This window comes from Salvelinus fontinalis, chromosome 16 (assembly GCF_029448725.1).
Source record: "Salvelinus fontinalis isolate EN_2023a chromosome 16, ASM2944872v1, whole genome shotgun sequence".
Lineage (NCBI taxonomy): Eukaryota > Metazoa > Chordata > Actinopteri > Salmoniformes > Salmonidae > Salvelinus > Salvelinus fontinalis.
The window spans coordinates 47,432,399-47,456,420 of record NC_074680.1 but is presented as its reverse complement, the minus strand read 5'-3'; the positions used below and the strand labels follow the sequence as shown (position 1 = coordinate 47,456,420).

Below are 24,022 nucleotides of genomic sequence, written 5' to 3'. Positions count from 1 at the left end.
TATCTTACAAACCAAATAGCAGTTATTAGATTCAACTTCACTTTCGTTTTTGTTTTCTTTAAAACATAATTTAAAAAATAAAATCCATAATTAATATGGAAAGAAGACTACAATCCCAGGTTCCATTGAACGAGCATGTGACACAACCCCATCCACCTACACTTCACCATAAAGTATGACATCTCAGATCAGCTGTGTGGTCGCTGGAGCACAGAACCATGATGGAACAACAGTGAAGAAGACCTACGAGAGAGAGAAAGAGAGCGGATTCGTGTCATGATGGTGCTCGTATTGATTGTCGCAGGTCTTGTGGTTGTCGCGCTGCTCATGGTTTTATTCGCACCCCACATTAGGTAAGAATGAGCAGTGTATGTTCAAGGCTATAGCGGATGCACCGCTACTATGCTTGCCATCTCAAATTGCCTAATTAGTCGAACAATGATTGTCATTGTCAGGCTACCGAAAAACGAAGAGATTGTGACCGGCAATTGGGTCGCTAAATGAATCGACATCAGTGTTGATGATAAAAAAATATATATATTCTTTCTCTGCAATAATAAAACCTAAAGAAACATTTTTTTTCCCCCCATAACGAAGACATCTTTCTTCAGTACACCACGAATCTGTTGATGTTTGGACTAAAGGCTCGAAATGCGCTGTCAATTGAATATGGTCCAATTGTGAATTATAGGCATCTCATATTGCCCTAATTAGTCGAACAATGATTGTCATTGTCAGGCGACCCGTACTGCTGAATAATGCACAAAGCGTAGGCTCGAGCGCTATCATATTCATGATTATGCATAAGAAACATTGCGCGCGTGGTTGGAGGCTAAATTATGTTTCCGCGAGCCATAGGTTAATCGGTACCTAGCCAGGCTTTGTGGTGTAACTGTTGGACGAGTTAATGTTTGATAATTGATGCCAGATTAATCCTAGCATATTGAGGAACAATATGTTTCATGTTAAATAGTAAATAAAAGTAATAAATAATCAATTCCCCCCCAAGAAACTTATACAATTTTTAACCAGTAATTTATTTTCTGTGTAGCCTGGGGGTGCATCCAAAAAGGCAGCCTATTCCCTATATAGTGCCCCTATGAACCCTGGTCAACACTAGAGCTCTATGATCCCTGGTCAACAGTAGAGCTCTATGGTCCCTGGTCAACAGTAGAGCCCTGGTCAACAGTAGAGCTCTATGATCCCTGGTCAACAGTAGAGCTCTATGATCCCTGGTCAACAGTAGAGCTCTATGATCCCTGGTCAACAGTAGAGCCCTATGATCCCTGGTCAACAGTAGAGCCCTATGATCCCTGGTCAACAGTAGAGCTCTATGATCCCTGGTCAACAGTAGAGCTCTATGGGCCCTGGTCAACAGTAGAGCCCTATGGGCCCTGGTCAACAGTAGAGACCTATGATCCCTGGTCAACAGTAGAGCTCTATGATCCCTGGTCAACAGTAGAGCTCTATGATCCCTGGTCAACAGTAGAGCTCTATGGGTCCTGGTCAACAGTAGAGCTCTATATGGAGAATAGAGTGTGTGTGAACATTTCACAATGTGCCAGTGCCAACCTTACCAATATAGACAGAACAGCTACAAACGTTGGATTTGAGATAATGACACCGGTATATTTCCTGTCTGTCCAGGAAATACTCTGCAGGTGGAACATGTATGTCTATGGCCCGGTTGGACGGGAAGACGGTTTTGATTACTGGAGCCAACACTGGTATTGGGAAGGAGACTGCCCTGGACCTGGCTATCAGAGGTGACTGACTGACACATACAAAGGCCATATCCTGATAGTCATACATGGTGTGGAGTCTATTCCTTGTCTCCTTTCCTTGCCTCCTTACGTTCATCATCACAAAGATATTGTCAACCGGTGGAGATTAAGTAAAGAAACAGGCTCAAATTGAATCTTTTCCTTATTTGGTGCACTACTCTGGGACCATTTTCCTTATTTAGTGCACTACTCTGGGACCTTTTCCTTATTTAGTGCACTACTCTGGGACCATTTTCCTTATTTAGTGCACTACTCTGGGACCTTTTTCCTTACTTAGTGCACTACTCTGGGACCTTTTCCTTATTTAGTGCACTACTCTGGGACCATTTTCCTTATTTAGTGCACTACTCTGGGACCATTTTCCTTATTTAGTGCACTACTCTGGGACCTTTTCCTTATTTAGTGCACTACTCTGGGCCCTTTTCCTTATTTAGTGCACTACTCTGGGCCCTTTTCCTTATTCAGTGCACTACTCTGGGCCCTTTTCCTTATTTAGTGCACTACTCTGGGCACTTGGTCAACAGTAATGCATATAGTCCCATTTGGTACGCACACCTGGTCTTCATCCTAATAGTAATTCATAGTGTGTCCTCATTCCTGTCCTTACCTCCTTTCCTTACCTCATGTCCTTCATGACCTCAACAATAACGATAGAAGGAAGTAAAGGAAGAGGAGAGGTGGTCTTTTTAAAAGGAACTGTGTCATCTATGCTGATTTTATTGATTTATTGTCTATTTCCAGGTGCCAGGGTGATCATGGCGTGCAGAGATGTGGAGAAGGGCGAAGAGGCCGCAGCATGGATACGACGTATCGACTGCAAGGCAAACGTAGAGGTTCGAGAGCTGGACCTGGCTGAAACCAGCTCCATACGGGCCTTCGTACAACGCTTCCTCCGAGGTCAACCTACTACTAAACAGATGCTTCTCAAACAGCTCCCTATGTAGTGCACTACTTTAGACCAGAGACCTATTCCCTATGTAGTGCACTACTTTAGACCAGAGCCCTATGGAACCCTATTCCCTATATAGTGCACTACTTTAGACCAGAGCCCTATAGAACCCTATTCCCTATGTAGTGCACTACTTTAGACCAGAGCCCTATAGAACCCTATTCCCTATATAGTGCACTACTTTAGACCAGAGCCCTATAGAACCCTATTCCCTATGTAGTGCACTACTTTAGACCAGGGCCCTTTAGGACCCTATTCCCTATGTAGTGCACTACTTTAGACCAGAGCCCTAAAGAACCCTATTCCCTATGTAGTGCGCTACTTTAGACCAGAGCCCTATAGAACCCTATTCCCTATTATAGTGCACTACTATTGGCCAGAGCCCTATAGAACCCTATTCCCTATATAGTGCACTACTTTTGACCAGAGCCCTATTCCCTATATAGTGCACTACTTTTGACCAGAGCCCTATAGAACCCTATTCCCTATATAGTGCACTACTTTTGACCAGGGCCCATAGAGGTCTAAATAAGGTGGCATTTGGGGCGCAGGCCATGTGACCTTTACATGTTATTATTACACTATTATGACAGCATTTATTATAGTGTTATTAACAAACAGTCATTATTACAGTATTTATTAGTGTTTAGTTACTAACAAACACTCATTATTACAGTATTTATTTTAGTGTTATTAGTTAACAAACACTCATTATTACAGTATTTATTAGTTATTAACAAACACTCATTATTACAGTATTTATTAGTTATTAACAAGCACTCATTATTACAGTATTTAACTTATTTATTAGTTATTAACAAACTCATTATTACAGTATTTAACTTATTTATTAGTTATTAACAAACTCATTATTACAGTATTTATTAGTTAACAAACACTCATTATTACAGTATTTATTATAGTGTTATTAGTTATTAACAAACACTCATTATTACAGTATTTATTAGTTATTAACAAGCACTCATTATTATTATTATTGGGGCGGCAGGGTAGCCTAGTGGTTAGAGCGTTGGACTAGTAACCGGAAGGTTGCAAGTTCAAATCCCCGAGCTGACAAGGTACAAATCTGTCGTTCTGCCCCTGAACAGGCAGTTAACCCACTGTTCCTAGGCCGTCATTGAAAATAAGAATTTGTTCTTAACTGACTTGCCTAGTTAAATAAAGGTATAAAAAAAAAAAAAAAAAAAAAAAATTATAGTGTTATTAGTTATTAACAAACACTCATTATTACAGTATTTATTAGTTAACAAACACTCATTATTACAGTATTTATTAGTTAACAAGCACTCATTATTACAGTATTTATTAGTTATTAACAAGCACTCATTATTACAGTATTTATTAGTTATTTACAAGCACTCATTATTATAGTATTTATTAGTTATTAACAAGCACTCATTATTACAGTATTTATTAGTTATTAACAAGCACTCATTATTACAGTATTAGTTATTAACAAGCACTCATTATTACAGTATTTATTAGTTATTAACAAACACTCATTATTACAGTATTTATTAGTTATTAACAAACACTCATTATTACAGTATTTATTAGTTATTCATAATTAATAAGCTCTCAGTATGTGTTTACTCGTCTGTAAAAAAACGGTATAATATTGACTCTGACCCCCTGTAGAGGTCAACCACCTCCACATCCTGATCAACAATGCTGGGGTCATGATGTGTCCTTACGTGAAGACCAAAGACGGCTTCGAGATGCAGCTGGGGGTCAACCACCTGGGTGAGACAGAGACGCTGATGTCCTGGGTGGGATCCGAAATCAAGGACTCCTACGGGAGAAATAGTAAAGAACATCTAGCCCGCTCGAGAGCACCCTTACCTGCCAATCTATAAATTACGTCTCCGTAATCTAGCGTGGGTAGGATGGTCACCTGAATCAGGGTTAGTTTGGAAGCTCGGGTGAAAGAGGAGTGATTACAATAGAGGAAACCAAGTCTAGATTTAACCTTAGCCTGCAGCTTTCATATATGCTGAGAGAAGGACAGTGTACCGTCTAGCCATACTCCCAAGTACTTGTATGAGGTGACTACCTCAAGCTCTAAACCCTCAGAGGTAGTAATCACACTGGTGGGGAGAGGGGCATTCTTCTGACCAAACCACATGACCTTTGTTTTGGAGGTGTTCAGAACAAGGTTAAGGGCAGAGAAAGCTTGTTGGACACTAAGAAAGCTTTGTTTGAGAGCATTTAACACAAAATCCGGGGAGGGGCCAGCTGAGTATAATACAGTATTATCTGCATATAAATGGATGAGAGACCTTCCTATCGCCTGAGCTATGTTGTTGATGTAAATTGAGAAGAGCGTTGGGCCTAGGATCGAGCCTTGGGGTACTACCTTGGTGACAGGCAGACTCTTTGAGAGAGGTAGTTAGCAAACCAGGCCAAAGACCCCTCAGAGACACCAATACTCCTTAGCCGGCCCACAAGGATGGAATGGTCTACCGTATCAAAAGCTTTGGCCAAGTCAATAAAAATAGCAGCACAACATTGCTTAGAATCAAGGGCGATGGTGACATCATTGAGGACCTTTAAGGTTGCAGTGACACATCCATAACCTGAGCGGAAACCAGATTGCATACCAGAGAGAATACTATAGACATCAAGAAAGCCAGTAAAGGACTAACTGTGGCTGCCTTATAAGCAATAGGAACCTCCCCAGAGAGGAGAGACAGGTTAAAAAGGTCAGAGATATGCTTGGCGATGATAGGGGCAGCAACCTTGAAGAAGAAAGGGTCTAAACCATCTGAACCAGATGGTTTTTTCAGGGTCAAGTTTAAGGAGCTCCTTTAGCACCTCGGACTCAGTGACCGCCTGCAGGGAGTAACTTTGTAGCAGGGCAGGGGGAAAAGAGGGAGGAGCATCGGGACTAGTCGCATTAGAAGGGGTGGGAGATGAGGAAATGTTGGACGGGCAAGGAGGCATGGCTGAGTCAAATAGAAATCCTGACTTAATGAAGTGGTGATTAAAGAGCTCAGCCATGTGCTTCTTGTCAGTAACAACCACATCATCAACATTAAGGGACATGGACAGTTAATACCTATAAGGATTTTTTTTGTGGGGATAACATTGAGGACAGTAGCCTTTTCTGGGTGTTTGGAGTCATACCTTGTGGGATTGGTAATAATCTGAGAAAAATGTAGGGAGTCCCATTGCTTTAGGACTTGGTCAAGTGGGAGACAACCGAGCACTGACGGTGACCCTTGGTAAAGATTGCCACTCCCCCGCTTTCTGACAAGGCAACTGATTGCGTTGTTGTTTACTCCTGATAGGTCACTTCCTGTTGACGTACCTCCTGATTGGTCTGCTGAAGCGCAGCGCTCCGGCCCGTATCGTCGTGGTTTCTTCCCTGGCTCATAACGTTGGCTGGATCCGCTTCCATGACCTCCTCAGCCAGGGCAGCTACAACAGCGGCCTTGCGTACTGCCAGAGCAAGTTGGCCAACCTTCTGTTCGCTAGGGAGCTGGCCCGCAGACTCAAAGGTAGGCTGGGGGAGGGGGAGAGAGAATGGAAACCGGCCACATTTGTTGGATAATGGATCAGAAAACACAGAAGAGAAACCAAGGGTTAGTGAAGAGTTTCAGTGAGAAAACACATACACAAAATACATGATCAGAAAGGCAAAATGACAGTTATGAAGTTGCTTAGCAACATACGGTCATCTAAAACGTTCTCACACAGAAGATGATCTTGAAGAAACACTGTCTCCATGGTAACACTTCCTCCTCCCTCGCAGGTTCCGGTGTGACTGTAAACTCTGTCCACCCGGGGTTGGTGCGCTCTGAGCTGGTCCGCCACTCCACCGTCATGTCTCTGCTATTCTCTCTGTTCTCCTTGTTCCTGAAGAGCCCTCGGGAAGGGGCCCAGACATCCATCTACTGCGCCGTGGCAGAGGAACTACACTCCCTCACCGGGAAACACTTCAGGTGAGGTAGAGATTGTGCTACAGTATGTAGCACCTTCAGTCCCTGACCCAGGTTAGATTCAAAACAATTCTAATAAATGCAGTTGAACAATGGATGAAGATACTCCAAACTTTTTAAATGTTTATAATCCGTCAGATAGACTGAATTATAGCAATTATGAAATTAAAGCGTTGGGATTCAGGTTTTCAATTTATTGTAAAATTTTTAATTTTGTTTTCTTAGAATGCACTCATAGACATTTTCTAATGATATCAGGCATTTAAAAAAATATTGTGTTTAAAATCAAGAAGTGTGCTTAATTTGCATAAATACAAGGGGTATATTTGCATATTTTAATAGATTAACATAAATAGGTGGATCAGGGCCGCAACAATCCAAGAACGTGACTCACTAATTACTGTTGTTGTCACGTTCTGTTGCATAATTCAATAAGTGTGTCCAATAGCAGGATACCCTTGGATTTAAAGTCAACAAGCTTGGCTCTAGATTATACCAGTGGAGGCTCCTCAGAGGTCCATCCTACTCACAGAATTTCCCCCCAATTTTTTTTTTTTTTTTTTTGTTATCCTTTTTATATAAAACTATACTAAATATATTCCTGTCACCAAATAACTGATTAAAACATACTGTTTTTCAATAAGGTCTACAGTAACCCCAACAGCACCCTCTAGGGTAGCACCACGGTGTAGCCGGAGGACAGCTAGTTTCCGTCCTCCTCTGGGTACATTGACTTCAATTCAAAACCTAGGAGGCTCATGGTTTTTACCCCCTTCCATAGACTTACACAGTAATTATGACAACTTCTAGAGGATGTCTTCCAACCTATCAGAGCTCTTGCAGCATGAACTGACATGTTGTCCACCCAATCAAAGGATCAGAGGTTGAATCTAGTACTGAAAGCATAAGCTACAGCTAGCTAGCACTGCAGTGCATAAAATGTGGAGAATAGTTGACTCAAAGAAAGACAATAGTTGAACAGTTTTGAACAAATTATATAATTTTTTTAAGGAGAAGCAGCAGAGATTTATATTTGGTGCATTTTTCACTTACATAGCTAGCTAATTTTGCCTAGTCAACAACCTGACTCAAACAGAGAGTTATGCCATGTATGTTAGCTAGCTGTCTAAGACTATCCAACATTTCAACCCTTCCAAGATTTTGGAAGATTCCGGTTTTATTAATTCATTGCCACCGGGGCCTGCCGGTGTAACTGCTAAACTGCTTGCTGTACACTACCGTGTGATTGTACTCATGGATTGGATTGAGGGTTTACTAACACGTTCTAGTTTGTTGACTATGACGTTAGCTAATAGGGCGACAACAATGTAGGCTGTGTATAGAGGTTAGCGGTTATGGTATGAAGGGTTGGCTTGGAGAGTTTTTTTCCCCGCCTGGTCACAGACAGCTGTTGTGTTGTGCACTGAAGTCCACAAGCAAAGGGGAAAACGTGAGAGGAGGACTTTACACGCACACACACACACACACACACACACACACACACACACACACACACTTGCATACATACATACAATCATCATTTGTGCTGCTGCTACTCTGTTTATCATATATCTTGACGCCTAGGTACCTTATCCCTATAAATACATATCTACCTCCATCACACCAGTATCCCTGTAAATATGGTATTGGAACTGACCCTGTATATAGTCTCCTTACCCCTATACATATCTACCTCCATCACTCCAGTATCCCTGTACATTGTTTATATACAGGGTCAGTACCATATTAACAATGTACAGGGATACTGGAGTGATGGAGGTAGATATGTATAGGGGTAAGGAGACTATATACAGGGTCAGTTCCAATACCATATTTACAGGGATACTGGTGTGATGGAGGTAGATATGTATAGGGGGAAGGTGACTATATACAGGGTCAGTACCATATTAACAATGTACAGGGATACTGGAGTGATGGAGGTAGATATGTATAGGGGTAAGGAGACTATATACAGGGTCAGTACCATATTGTCTCCTTACCCCTATACATATCTACCTCCATCACTCCAGTATCCCTGTACATTGTTAATATGGTACTGACCCTGTATATAGTCACCTTCCCCCTATACATATCTACCTCCATCACACCAGTATCCCTGTAAATATGGTATTGGAACTGACCTTCTTACTTTCTCGTGTGTTTTTGTTCTCATGTTTCTTTTAGTACTACATTGACTACTGCGTTTTTGGGTTTACAGTTAGCAAGAAAGGCATCTCACTGTACTTGTGCACGTGACAAACATATTATTTTAATGTAATGTAATGTGAATCTCAGTTAATTATCTGGGGGGGGCCCAAGTGACTGTATAGAACTTAAGCACAAGCCCTTAAGCCCAAGGCTAAAATATTAAATACATTCTCGTTTCAATGACCTAGTATCGAATTTGAGAGATACTAAGTCATTTGAAGAAGATACTCAATTGTTATTTTGTCTAATTAGTCATTAGTTATGCAGCTGGTCAGACTATGTAATGGTGGCTGCAACCATTCATTCACCGATTCCATCCATTGATGTGATTGACAGTTCTTTGACAGCCTAAAGCACTGCTGCTTCTGAATACCTGAGCAGGTGAGCAGGTGAGGGAGGGGCAGAGCCTTTCTAAATGTTGTCTGCCTTCTCTCTGGCTCTAATTTGGCTGTGGTACTGCTCAGACAAAAGCTTTGGTCATGCTCTGCCTAGAATGTGTTGTTTCCATCATCACTAGTCTTTTAATTAGGCCTATTCCTTTGTAATATTTAGCCTACCACACCCACAGTAGCCTATATTCCACTTTCTACCATTAGGATATGTAGTTTCTATTTTGAAGGACTTCAAATTGTATTAACGGATGTTTTTAGTTAGACAATATATAGGCTATACTGTAAAATATATTTTAGTTTTTCTGTGAATAGAAACACCATAATATAAATCTTTAATTAAGTTAAAATATCTGAAATAAATCGTTTAATAATAAAGGCCAGTATCATCATCATAAATTAAAGGGACTAAATCACGTCGAACTGCATCTGTGAAATGATTTGCGCATTGAGTGGGAAATGCGCTATACAAACTAATTATCATTATTATGAAGATACATGTAAACTGTAATATTAGTGGGAATATAGCCATAATATAAACAAGATAAAGGAGAATGGAATATATTTTAAAAGCTTCAAATTGAAAAATATTTCGACATGAATCTGCTCCCATGCGTGGATGCTTTTAAAAAAAAAAAAAAATACATTTAAGTAAGGCCTTACCTCCTTACTTCATTTGCACACACTGTTTACAGATTTTTATGTTGTGTTATTGACTGTATGTTTGTTTATTCCATGTGTAACTCTGTGTTGTTGTTTTTGTCGCACTGCTTTGCTTTATCTTGGCCAGGTTGCAGTTGTAAATGAGAACTTGTTCTCAACTGACCTAGCTGGTTAAATAAAGGAAAAAGGACAAGAGTTCAGTAGGACAGTGTCACAAGGCTTCATAGTCATATGCCTACACGTCACCACTGCCGGAGGGCGAAACACAGCTGTTCCTGATTGTGAATTAAATGGAGAAATTAAATGTGCGCGACGAGGTAAAACCAACGGTTTATATTCAATATAATTCATTGAATATAATTATCAAGTTTGGAGACGTTCATTTCCACCATAAAAATGCACCTAATAAGATAAAGCATTATCACATTTGCAGACTTATGTAAGATGGACTGCAATGCGATTTAATAAAACAATCCACAACACAATTTTTTTTAAAGCCTTTCGCCACACCCGCAATAACATGTGTATGTGACCAATACAGTTTGATTTGATCCTGTGGCCAAATCATTCTTTAGTAGCTTAATTTGAAAGGTTTGTATTTCTGTATAGACAGGAGTATGATCATTAGGCTATATAATTTTGGCAATTTCAATTTACTTTAGGGAAAGCGTTCCCTAGCGGTATGGACGCGCGGTAATGTGATATCTTAAGGGAATTGCTTATGGCATTTATCGGAAGGACTAGTTATCTCATGCGCAGAAGTAGCCTAGGCTTACAATTAAAATATCACTCACCAATAAATGAATGAATTTCAGAGATAATAGGCTTGTTTTTTGCTGAAAGTGATTAGACCTTTTTATTAGCCTACCAGAATCACCTACAAAAAGAGGTCGGTGATTGGCCTTCAATTTAATGGGTTAACTTGTTACAGCCTACAGTCCTACGATAACAGGGGGGAAACATGTAGAGAAAAGAGTCAACTTTCATGACACTTCGTTTAATCATTGAAGTGTTTGCTAATGGTTTAGTGAAACATATCTGATTTTCAATAGTACCGATGACAAACTATTCATTTGATAAGGGAGAACCGTGGGTAACGGATGGATTTGGCGGACGGGTTGGAAAATAAATCCTCCCATTGTGGGGATCAGCTTGCTGTGGTAGTTTTATAGCCTCGTGTAGCAGTTACCATAACAACAACAACAATTTATTGCACCGTACTGGCAGCCTAGTTGTTTTCTCTCTCTAATCAAACACAGAATAACAGCACAACGGACACTAACATTTTTGAGAAATAGAATCCACACATGGGAGCAGCTTCATATCAATACATTTTTCTAATTAAGCTACTAAAGAATGATTTGGCCACAGGATCAAATCAAACTGTATTGGTCACATACACATGTTATTGCGGGTGTGGCGAAAGGCTTCTTTACATTTACATTTACATTTTAAGTCATTTAGCAGACGCTCTTATCCAGAGCGACTTACAAGTACATACATTCATACTTTTTTGTACTGGTCCCCCATGGGAAACGAACCCACAACCCTGGCGTTGTAAGCGCCATGCTCTACCAACTGAGCCACACGGGACTGCTTATATTATTCTTTAACAGAATAAAATAAGTTGTGGATTGTTTTATTAAATCGCATCGCCTTAAGCCGGAAGTAAAGGAAAGGCAACGCGTTCTGCAAATACCAAATAGACGATTGTTGTGTTGCAGCTGTCAGAGAAAAGTCGAGACCCAGCCAGGCATATCACATTAGTGCAAAATACAAATGGCGGGAAAAACATAGTTTGGAAACCAAATGGCTATTGCTGTAAATATAAGACAATGGAAAAACTCCAATTCGTCTTTTAGTTATCAAAATGCTCAACTTAATTAAGCAAACAACAATATAGCCTATTTTATTGGCACCAGCGGAACAATGTCGCCATATCCCTGGTGGGTGCGCACTGTGGATATTCACACTTTATCAATGTTTGGTCATTGCCACAAAAGCTTTTTTAAATGCATTTATATATATTTTACAATTTCCTCATCCAGTTTAGATGGACGTAATAATTACATTTGTGTCTCTCCCCTTCTTGTACGCCTAGTATATGGACAATGTCGTAATTTGTCGTATTAAAAAAAGATTCCGCCAAATGTCTCCAGTCATATAAAGTGTAGTAGAATTGAATGAAATGTTTATAAAAAAAAGGCCACATTTCCCCCGTGCATAGAAAGCAGATATCTGATAAAGGCTTGTCTATCTAGGCCTCCTCTCCTCTTTACGCGCTCAGCCACGCATTGAACGGTCTTTTTTTAGCGAACAGTGATTGGGTTAAATTATTAGCCTAAATTATGACTATCCAATCTACTCATCACGAATAGTAGTCCATCTTACATAAGTCTGCAAATGTGATAATGCTTTATCTTATAGGTGCATTTTTATGGTGGAAATGAACGTCTCCAAACTTGATAATTATATTCAATGAATTATATTGAATATAAACCGTTGGCTTTACCTCGTCGCGCACATTTAATTTCTCCATTTAATTCACAATCAGGAACAGCTGTGTTTCGCCCTCCGGCAGTGGTGACGTGTAGGCATATGACTATGAAGCCTTGTGACACTGTCCTACTGAACTCTTGTCCTTTTTCCTTTATTTAACCAGCTAGGTCAGTTGAGAACAAGTTCTCATTTACAACTGCAACCTGGCCAAGATAAAGCAAAGCAGTGCGACAAAAACAACAACACAGAGTTACACATGGGATAAACAAACATACAGTCAATAACACAACATAAAAATCTGTAAACAGTGTGTGCAAATGAAGTAAGGAGGTAAGGCCTTAAATGTAATTGATTTTTTTTTTGAAAAAGCATCCACGCATGGGAGCAGATTCATGTCGAAATATTTTTCAATTTGAAGCTTTTAAAATATATTCCATTCTCCTTTATCTTATTTATATTATGGCTATATTCCCACTAATATTACAGTTTACATGTATCTTCATAATAATGATAATTAGTTTGTATAGCGCATTTCCCACTCAATGCGCAAATCATTTCACAGCTACAGTTCGACGTGATTTAATTTATGATGATGATACTGGCCTTTATTATTAAACGATTTATTTCAGATATTTTAACTTAATTAAAGATTTATATTATGGTGTTTCTATTCACAGAAAAACTAAAATATATTTTACAGTATAGCCTATATATTGTCTAACTAAAAACATCCGTTAATACAATTTGAAGTCCTTCAAAATAGAAACTACATATCCTAATGGTAGAAAGTGGAATATAGGCTACTGTGGGTGTGGTAGGCTAAATATTACAAAGGAATAGTCCTAATTAAAAGACTAGTGATGATGGAAACAACACATTCTAGGCAGAGCATGACCAAAGCTTTTGTCTGAGCAGTACCACAGCCAAATTAGAGCCAGAGAGAAGGCAGACAACATTTAGAAAGGCTCTGCCCCTCCCTCACCTGCTCAGGTATTCAGAAGCAGCAGTGCTTTAGGCTGTCAAAGAACTGTCAATCACATCAATGGATGGAATCGGTGAATGAATGGTTGCAGCCACCATTATAGTCTGACCAGCTGCATAACTAATGACTAATTAGACAAAATAACAATTTGAACAACTTAGTCACATTTTTTATTTATATATTTTTGCACTTCAGGCTACTGTAAAATCTCTCCCTAACAGTGACTGTATAATAACCACGCCCCCCCCCCCTAACAGTGACTGTATAATAACCACGCCCCCCCCTAACAGTGACTGTATAATAACCACGCCCCCCTAACAGTGACTGTATAATAACCACGCCCCCCTAACAGTGACTGTATAATAACCACGCCCCCCCTAACAGTGACTGTATAATAACCACGCCCCCCCTAACAGTGACTGTATAATAACCACGCCCCCTCCTAACAGTGACTGTATAATAACCACGCCCCCTCCTAACAGTGACTGTATAATAACCACGCCCCCTCCTAACAGTGACTGTATAATAACCACGCCCCCTCCTAACAGTGACTGTATAATAACCACACGCCCCCCCTAACAGTGACTGTATAATAACCACGCCCCCCCTAACAGTGACTGTATAATAACCACACGCCCCCCTAACAGTGACTGTATAATAACCACACGCCCCCTAACAGGGACTGTATAATAACCACACACCCCCTAACAATAACCACACGCCCCCCTAACAGTGACTGTATAATAACCACACGCCCCCTAACAATAACCACACGCCCCCCTAACAGTGACTGTATAATAACCACACGCCCCCTAACAGTGACTGTATAATAACCACGCCCCCCTAACAGTGACTGTATAATAACCACGCCCCCTAACAGTGACTGTATAATAACCACGCCCCCTAACAGTGACTGTATAATAACCACACGCCCCCCTAACAGTGACTGTATAATAACCACACGCCCCCTAACAGGGACTGTATAATAACCACACGCCCCCTAACAATAACCACACGCCCCCCTAACAGTGACTGTATAATAACCACACGCCCCCCTAACAGTGACTGTATAATAACCACACGCCCCCCTAACAGTGACTGTATAATAACCACACGCCCCCCTAACAGTGACTGTATAATAACCACACGCCCCCCTAACAGTGACTGTATAATAACCACACGCCCCCCTAACAGTGACTGTATAATAACCACACGCCCCCCTAACAGTGACTGTATAATAACCACACGCCCCCCTAACAGTGACTGTAAAATAACCACACGCCCCCCTAACAGTGACTGTATAATAACCACGCCCCCCTAACAGTGACTGTATAATAACCACGCCCCCCTAACAGTGACTGTATAATAACCACGCCCCCTAACAGTGACTGTATAATAACCACGCCCCCCTAACAGTGACTGTATAATAACCACGCCCCCCCTAACAGTGACTGTATAATAACCACGCCCCCCCTAACTGTGACTGTATAATAACCACGCCCCCCCTAACAGTGACTGTATGATAACCACGCCCCCCCCAACAGTGACTGTATAATAACCACGCCCCCCCTAACAGTGACTGTATAATAACCACGCCCCCCCTAACAGTGACTGTATGATAACCACGCCCCCCCCAACAGTGACTGTATGATAACCACGCCCCCCCTAACAGTGACTGTATGATAACCACGCCCCCCCTAACAGTGACTGTATGATAACCACGCCCCCCCTAACAGTGACTGTATGATAACCACGCCCCCCCTAACAGTGACTGGAAGCTGGAGACTCATATCTCCCTCACTAGCTTTAAGCACCAGCTGTCAGAGCAGCTCACAGATCACTGCACCTGTACATAGCCCATCTGTAAATAGCCCATCCAACTACCTCATCCCCATACTGTATTTATTTATCTTGCTCCTTTGCACCCCAGTATCTCTACTTGCACATCTACCATTCCAGTGTTTAATTACTATATTTTAATTACTTCGCCACCATGGCCTATTTATTGCCTTACCTCATTTGCACTCACTGTATAGACTTTTCTATTTTTCTAATATATTATTGACTGTATGTTTGTTTACTCCATGTGTAACTATGTGTTGTTGTATGTGTCGAACTGCTGTGCTTCGTCTTGGCCAGGTCGCAGTTGTAAATGAGAACTTGTTCTCAACTAGCCTACCTGATTAAATAAAAAATGCCCCCTCTCTCTCTCCCAGTGACTGCGCCCCGGCCTCCGTGGCCCCCCAGGGGAGGAACGAGGAGACGGCCAGGAAGCTGTGGGACGCCAGCAGTGAGCTCCTGGGCATCGTCTGGGACCACTGACCTCAACCACCCTCTATCATCAAAACACGGGCTGCAACCCCAAACGCCCTGTATAGGGCACTACTTTTGACCAGGGCCTTGTTCCAAATCTCAATTGTTACAGCAAGAGCCGGCAGTAGGGCCCACAGGGCCATGCTAGAAAGTAGTGCACTATAAAAGGCAATAGGGTGCCATTGTGGATGCCGCCATGTTCTCTAATGAGTCTTTGTTTTCAATCGGAGTACATATTTAGCCTTATCATTTCATGACACTACGTAATCTCAAACTACAGTTAACCCAACAGCACTTGAATAATTTGGTAGTAACCATAGAGGTATACAGACACCATTATGGTAGTAACCATAGAGGTATACAGACACCATTATGGTAGTAACCATGGAGGTATACAGACACCATTATGGTAGTAACTGCAAGATCAAATGTATTATTGTTCTGTCACAGGTCTAGCCAGGGTGTAACCAGGTCTAGCCAGGGTCTAGCCAGGGTGTAACCAGGTCTAGCCAGGGTCATAACCAGGTCTAGCCAGGGTCATAACCAGGTCTAGCCAGGGTCATAACCAGGTCTAGCCAGGTCTAGCCAGGGTCATAGCCAGGTCTAGCCAGGGTCATAGCCAGGTCTAGCCAGGGTCATAGCCAGGTCTAGCCAGGGTCATAGCCAGGTCTAGCCAGGGTCATAGCCAGGTCTAGCCAGGGTCATAGCCAGGTCTAGCCAGGGTCATAGCCAGGTCTAGCCAGGGTGTAACCAGGTCTAGCCAGGGTGTAACCGGGTCATAACCAGGGTCATAACCAGGTCTAGCCAGGGTCATAACCAGGTCTAGCCAGGGTCATAACCAGGTCTAGCCAGGGTCATAACCAGGTCTAGCCAGGGTCATAACCAGGTCTAGCCAGGGTCATAACCAGGTCTAGCCAGGGTCATAACCAGGTCTAGCCAGGGTCATAACCAGGTCTAGCCAGGGTGTAACCAGGTCTAGCCAGGGTCATAACCAGGTCGAACCAGGGTGTAACCAGGTCTAGCCAGGGTCATAGCCAGGGTCATAACCAGGTCTAGCCAGGGTCATAGCCAGGGTCATAACCAGGTCTAGCCAGGGTCATAGCCAGGTCTAGCCAGGGTGTAACCAGGTCTAGCCAGGGTGTAACCAGGGTCATAACCAGGTCTAGCCAGGGTGTAACCAGGTCTAGCCAGGGTCATAACCAGGTCTAGCCAGGGTCATAACCAGGTCTAGCCAGGGTGTAACCAGGGTCATAACCAGGTCTAGCCAGGGTCATAACCAGGTCTAGCCAGGGTCATAACCAGGTCTAGCCAGGGTGTAACCAGGTCTAGCCAGGGTGTAACCAGGTCGTAGCCAGGGTGTAACCAGGTCTAGCCAGGGTGTAACCAGGGTAAATTATAAACCAGCTGATTTGTATCATATTATAAATGGGGTTCCAAAATTCCTGTAACTTTCACGAAATGCCCGTTTTCCAAAATCCTAGTTGGAAGATGGCTGTAATTACAGGGGAATAAGCAAAACACCCAGGATTTCTGGGAATTACAGGAATTTGACAAATTATCCTCTGTGTGGAATCAGATTTATTTCCTTGTTTTGGACCTTTTCCACTCTAGGCTTTCTTATATCCCGCTCTTTTTCCCTTCAGCATTGTTAAGCTACCAAGATGTCTTTTATACAAATGTGAAACATGCCTTTTTAGTACAATTTAGGGTCGCAATATTTTTTTAATAACAATCCTGGAATTACAAAGGGAACAAATCAGGAAATCCTGAATCCTCTCCAACCAGTATTTATGAAAAAAAAAAAAACAGGGAATTTTGGGAAAGTGAGCAGAAATGTGCCAGAACTGCATAGCAGTCATGTCAGGAGTTGAATGTTTACATCTGTAAATAAAGATAATATTACGAGCTACTACTGGTAGTAGTTGTTTATGCTTAGTAATTGTGTCGCACGCAACAGAGGTGGCTGGTTGGAGGCGCTATAGGAGGATAGGCACATTGTAATAACTTTAAAAAATAAACTGCATTGTTGGTTAGGGGCTCGTAAGTAAGCATTTTACTGAAATGTCTACACCTGTTGTATTCGGCGCATGTGATTGGAACGGAGTCATATATTTGATACAGTTTCAGCCATTACAACGAGCTCGTCCTCCTATAGCTCCTCCCACCAGCCTCCTCCAATAAGAAAACATTCTTTATTACCCCTCCTCCAGCATGGCTGCTTTAAGACAGGAAATAATTATCATACTCCTCACATTTCCTGTGATCAATAATCATAACAACCAAATTGATGACATTGTTTCTTTAACCAAAGAAAGGGGGGGAGTCATTGGGTACATTTCAAATGGAACTATTCACTGTGTACTACTTTTGACCAGAGCAGTGGACTACATAGGCGATAAACTCTTGTTTCAGATATTCTGATAAAGAAGGAGGGTAAAGTGCATCAGTGAAGGAAGAACCACAGGGAAGATAAGTGAGTGCCTAAGGGGTTAGGAGAGTAGGGGGAACGGTGCTAGGGTGCAATTTGGGATAGGGGGACAGAGCTCAACAATAAACCAGAGAGTGAAGAGACTCAGGTGTCCCAAATGGCACCCTATTCCCTATATAGTGCACTACTTTTGACCAGGGCCCTATTCCCTATATAGTGCACTAAGGCTCTGGTCAAAAGTAGTGCACTGTATAGGGAATACATACACTACCAGTCAAAAGTTTGGACACACGTACTCATTCAAGTTTTTTTTTTATTTGAACTATTTTGTAGAATAATAGTGAAGACATCAAAACTATGAAATAACACATATGAAATCATGTAGTAACCAAAAAAAGTGTTAAACAAATTAAAATATATTTTAGATTCTTCAAAGGACTATCATTTGTTTTTCAACAGGACAATGACCCAAAACACACCTCCAGGCTGTGTAAGGGTTATTTGACCAAGAAGGATAGTGATGGAGTGCTGCATCAGATGAGTTGGACTGCAAAGTGAAGGAAAAGCAGCCAATAAGTGCTCAGCATATGTGGGAACTCCTTCAAGACTGTTGGAACAGCATTCCAGGTGAAGCTGGTTGAGAGAATGCCAAGAGTGCAAAGCTGTCATCAAGGCAAAGGGTGGCTATTTTTGAATAATCTACAATATATTTTGGATACTACGTGATTCCATATGAGTTATTTCATAGTTCTGATGTCTTCACTATTATTCTACAAATGTAGAAAATAGTAAAAATAAAGAAAAACCCTGTAATGAGTAGGTCTGTGCAAACTTTTGACTGGTACTGTATATGATGATGCAGCACAGGACCTCATCACATGACCAGACAGGCTGATTTAAGCCTCTGCTTGTTAACAAACAGAACTTCAGTCAAAAGTGAATTAATATCTATTGTGGATTTTAACCACGGACGGTCAACAATGTAGATACACTACATGACCAAAAGTATGTGGACACATGGCTAGTCAAACATCTCATTCTAAAATGATGGGCACTAATATTGAATTGGTCCCCCCCCTTTGCTGCTATAACAGCCTCCACTCTTCTGTGAAGGCTTTCTACTAGATGTTGGAACATTGCTGCAGGGACTTGCTTCCATTCAGCCACAAGAGCATTAGTGAGGTCAGGTACTGATGTTGTTGGGCGTTTAGGCCTGGCTCACAGTCGGCGTTCTAATTCATCCTAAAGGTATTCGATGGGGTTAAGTTCTTCCACACGGATCTCGCTTTGTGCACAGGGAAATTGACATGTAGAAACAGGAAAGGGCCTTCTCCAAACTGTTGCCACAAAATTGGAAGCACAGAATCATCTAGAATGTCATTGTATGGTGTAGTGTTAAGATTTCCCTTCACTGGAACTAAGGGGCCCGAACCATGAAAAACAGCCCCAGACCATTATTCCTCCTCCACCAAACTTTACAGTTGGCACTATGCATTGGGGCAGGTAGCGTTCTCCTGGCATCCGCCAAACCCAGATTAATACGTCGGACTGCCAGATGGTGAAGCGTGATTCATCACTCCAAAGAACGCATTTCCACTGCTCCAGATTCCAATGGTGGCGAGCTTTACACTACTCCAGCCGATGCTTGGCATTGCGCATGGTGATCTTAGGCTTGTGCGAGGCTGCTCTGCCATGGAAACCCATTTCATGAACCTACCGACAAACAGTTCATGCTGACGTTGCTTCCAAAGTTTGGAACTCAGTGAGTGTTGCAACTGAGGACAGATGATTTTTACACTCGGCGGTCCCATTCTGTGAGCGTTTGTGGCCTACCACTTTGCGGCTGAGCCGTTGTTGCTCCTAGAAGTTTCCACTTCACAATAACAGCACTTACAGTTGACCGGGGGCAGCTCTAGCAGGGCAGAAATTTGACAAACTGACTTGTTGGAAAGGTGGCATCGTATGACGGTGCCACGTTGAAAGTCACTGAGCTCTTCAGTAAGGCCCATTCTACTGCCAGTGTTTGTCTATGGAGATTGCATGGCAGTGTGCTCGATTTTACACACCTGTCAGCAACAGGTGTGGCTGAAGTATCCGAATCCACTAAATTGAAGGTGTGTCCACATACTTTTGTATATATAGTGTATATTGTTAATATTATGATTAAAGTATTGAAATGTGATTGTCATGTCATTAACATATTATTATGGTGTAATCTGAGGGATTAAAGTGAGAAATTAAAAACATTATTGTGTAATCTGAGGGATCGCTATTAAAGTGAGAAATAATTTTTTTATTACGGTGTAATCTGAGAGATTAAAGTGAGAAATAAAAATGTTTATTACGTTGTAATCTGAGGGATTAAAGTGAGAAATATATATTTTTTATTACGGTGTAATCTGAGAGATTAAAGTGAGAAATAAAAATGTTTATTACGTTGTAATCTAAAGGGATTAAAGTGATAAATATAAACATTATAGTGTAAACTCTGGGATCGCTTGTTATAGTGAGAAATAAAAAAAACGGGCAATTATGTAAACAAGAGAGTTACAATTAGACAATATGTTGTTAAATTTGATCATGAATGCAACAAAAATCCCTTTTCTAATGCGACATCTCTTGATTGATTAAAGTACGTGTTTTTATACACTGACAGATGGCCTATAACACATCTGACCCTCGCATAGGACACAGAGGTCAAAGTGACCGTCTGTGTCCAAAGCAGCATCCTATTCCCTATTTAGTGCACTACTGTTAAACTAGGGCCTCATGGTGCACTGTAGGGAATAAGGTGCCATTTGAGACGCACAGTGTCACACACCAGAACAACGGGAATGAGTACAAATATACAATGCACAGTCACAGCAACGTGGTTCCTGGTCAAAGACAGATACCATCAAAAACAAATATGACACAGACAGCTACGATAGGCTTTAGGGAGACAATAATATCCCGACCTGTAACATTACAAGGTACCACACCTCTTTATCATGATCTCGAATTGAAACGGTGTTTAAAGTCCTCAAACATATCCAGAGAGTCCCTTTACTAAATCCAACTCGTTCCACGTTTTCGTTGTTTTCTATATAAAGCTCATCGTTATTCTAGTTATCTTAAAAGCCCTTTCAGGAGCCCAAATGCCCTCTGAGGGAGAAAGCAAGAGAGACTCATGATATTGCTAGCCTGGGTACCAGTCTGTTTGTGTAAACGTTCCACTTCTTGCCACTCGGTGTCCTTGCCGTGCCAAACATATGACACCGAGTACTAGAAGTGGAATGTTAGCAAACAAAACAGGTCTGGATTTCAGGCTAGGAAATATCTCCTTGGGCAGACATTTTAATGGGGTTAACTAGTGGCAGGTCGAGCTGATAAGACAGTAACAGACATCCCTTCTAATGAAACCCACTCTCCTTTGACATTTCAAAAAGTTCAGAAACTCTTAAATCATCATTATAAATCGACACTTGTATCTTCTTTAAAAGCTCTTGACAGGCTTGTAAATACCAACACTTGTTTTCTTCTTTACTTTCACCTGCTTGACAGGTTTACATGATCATTCTTTTCTAACTAACAACATCAAGAGAAGAAGAAAATCAAAAAAAAAAAAAAAAAGGGTTGGAAAAGTTAGGAATTATTTACATTAAATCAAGTTGTTTATTTTGTGACAAAGAAATATATTACTAGGCTTGAAGGTTAGTGAAAACAAAAGATCAATCCCTTTTTAACTGAGGTAGGAGATACAACTGGAGAACTATCGTACACTACTGCCTGTGCTATTACTCTGATATATGTGTCTTCTGTGCTTATCCCAGACATCAGTTTTACTAGATAAAGTGGTCAACAACTCACAATTCAGTGGTTAGATTCATCCCAGTCTCGTCTGGCTGTAGTCAGTCACCTCTCCAGATGAGAGAGAGACAGTCTCGTCTGACTGTAGTCAGTCACCTCTCCAGATGAGAGAGTTGGCACAGCGGTGTTTCACTACTTTCAGTGAGGAGGAGGAAGAGAGGAGAAGAGGAAGTCACTCACAACCCCACACAGTCACAGAGTTCAGGCGTCTTGGTGTTCCACTCATGGCGTTTCTAGTTGAAGTGCTATCTGTTATTTCCTGATGTCTGGTTCCACATGTTGTAGCCTGAACTAGGTTTCTCCAGAACAACGATTACGTCCGGGTCGTGTTCATTAGTGGCACGCAACAAATACACAATATTGTAATCTTTTTTTGTTTTTTGCAACAGAAAAACTAAAACGAGCATTTCTTATTAGACGAGTCCTGGAAGTCCATTCCTGGTTCAGTCTGTTTTCTTCTGTTTGGTGCGTAATGAACACGGCCCGTGTTCCGCCCATGGGGTTACTTGGCGTTGGGTCGGCCTTGTTTTGTAGCTCCCGGCGGAGGCGTCGTTCGGACCCTGTCCTTGTGCTCAGACAGCCACTGGAAACAGATGTCCTGCATGACAGAGTCTCCGACGCCCTCTGCTGCCTGGAGGACTTCTTGAACCAGCGGCCCGGCTCTGGCTGTATCCAGCTTTACAGCTAGGAGATAGGCCGCTCGCAGTTTACTCACCTGCAGGTAGGCCTTAATCTACAGAGACAGAGACATATTACAGTCAGGCCTTAATCTACAGAGACAGAGACATATTACAGTCAGGCCTTAATCTACAGAGACAGAGACATATTCCAGCCAGGTGTTAATCTACAGAGACATATTACAGCCAGGTGTTAATCTACAGAGACATATTCGAGCCAGGTGTTAATCTACAGAGACAGAGACATATTCCAGCCAGGTGTTAATCTACAGAGACAGAGACATATTACAGTCAGGCCTTAATCTACAGAGACATATTACAGTCAGGTGTTAATCTACAGAGACATATTCCAGCCAGGTGTTAATCTACAGAGACATATTCCAGCCAGGTGTTAATCTACAGAGACAGAGACATATTCCAGCCAGGTGTTAATCTACAGAGACATATTCCAGCCAGGTGTTAATCTACAGAGACAGAGACATATTACAGCCAGGTGTTAATCTACAGAGACAGAGACATATTCCAGCCAGGTGTTAATCTACAGAGACAGAGACATATTACAGTCAGGTGTTAATCTACAGAGACATATTCCAGCCAGGTGTTAATCTACAGAGACATATTCCAGCCAGGTGTTAATCTACAGAGACATATTACAGCCAGGTGTTAATCTACAGAGACATATTCCAGCCAGGTGTTAATCTACAGAGACATATTCCAGCCAGGTGTTAATCGACAGAGACATATTCCAGCCAGGTGTTAATCTACAGAGACAGAGACATATTCCAGCCAGGTGTTAATCTACAGAGACATATTCCAGCCAGGTGTTAATCTACAGAGACATATTCCAGCCAGGTGTTAATCTACAGAGACATATTCCAGCCAGGTGTTAATCTACAGAGACATATTCCAGCCAGGTGTTAATCTACAGAGACATATTCCAGCCAGGTGTTAATCTACAGAGACATATTCCAGCCAGGTGTTAATCGACAGAGACATATTCCAGCCAGGTGTTAATCGACAGAGACATATTCCAGCCAGGTGTTAATCTACAGAGACATATTCCAGCCAGGTGTCAATCTACAGAGACATATTACAGGTAGGTCTTAATCTACAGAGACATATTCCAGCCAGGTGTTAATCTATAGAGACAGAGACATATTCCAGCCAGGTGTTAATCTACAGAGACAGAGACATATTCCAGCCAGGTGTTAATCTACAGAGACATATTACAGCCAGGTGTTAATCTACAGAGACATATTCCAGCCAGGTGTTAATCTACAGAGGCAGACAGACATCACCAGAATGTTGGAGGGTTGTAG

The 24,022-nt window shown here is 41.7% G+C and overlaps 2 protein-coding genes and 1 non-coding gene across 7 annotated transcripts in view; 1 reads left to right on the top strand and 2 right to left on the bottom strand.

Moving 5' to 3' along the window:
• The first annotated feature begins 157 nt into the window (after positions 1 to 157).
• LOC129813277 (retinol dehydrogenase 12-like) lies at positions 158 to 17,658 on the top strand. Of its 3 annotated transcripts, none has more exons than XR_008753139.1 (8): positions 158 to 353; positions 1,648 to 1,766; positions 2,526 to 2,681; positions 4,393 to 4,497; positions 6,045 to 6,254; positions 6,509 to 6,698; positions 15,653 to 16,876; positions 16,910 to 17,658. XR_008753139.1 is itself a non-coding variant. In XM_055865600.1 (7 exons), the coding sequence occupies exons 1-7, from the start codon at positions 277 to 279 to the stop codon at positions 15,756 to 15,758; spliced, it is 963 nt and encodes a 320-aa protein (XP_055721575.1). In that variant the 5' UTR covers positions 158 to 276; the 3' UTR covers positions 15,759 to 17,658. The 3 variants fall into 3 exon arrangements, 1 of the variants encoding a protein (XP_055721575.1); XR_008753140.1 differs by having other exon boundaries at positions 15,653 to 16,974; positions 17,008 to 17,658; XM_055865600.1 differs by having other exon boundaries at positions 15,653 to 17,658.
• Positions 11,476 to 11,549, bottom strand: trnav-uac (transfer RNA valine (anticodon UAC)). The gene has a single exon. It is a non-coding gene; the product is annotated as a tRNA-Val (tRNA).
• The window catches only part of zfyve26 (zinc finger, FYVE domain containing 26), a 108,278-nt gene continuing 101,568 nt past the window's right edge, over positions 17,313 to 24,022 (bottom strand). For all 3 annotated transcript variants that reach the window (XM_055865599.1, XM_055865598.1, XM_055865597.1), the window contains exon 43: positions 17,313 to 22,759. In XM_055865599.1, the coding sequence (XP_055721574.1) occupies positions 22,529 to 22,759 (231 nt within the window). In that variant the 3' untranslated portion in view covers positions 17,313 to 22,528. The remainder of the gene's footprint in view (positions 22,760 to 24,022) is intronic.

Coding starts and splice junctions, on each gene's coding strand:
- LOC129813277 (XM_055865600.1), top strand. CDS start 277: ATGATGGTGCTCGTATTGATTGTCGCAGGTCTTGTGGTTGTCGCGCTG. Junction 354..1,647: donor TTATTCGCACCCCACATTAG/GTAAGAATGAGC, acceptor CTGTCTGTCCAG/GAAATACTCTGCAGGTGGAA. Junction 1,767..2,525: donor CCTGGACCTGGCTATCAGAG/GTGACTGACTGA, acceptor GTCTATTTCCAG/GTGCCAGGGTGATCATGGCG.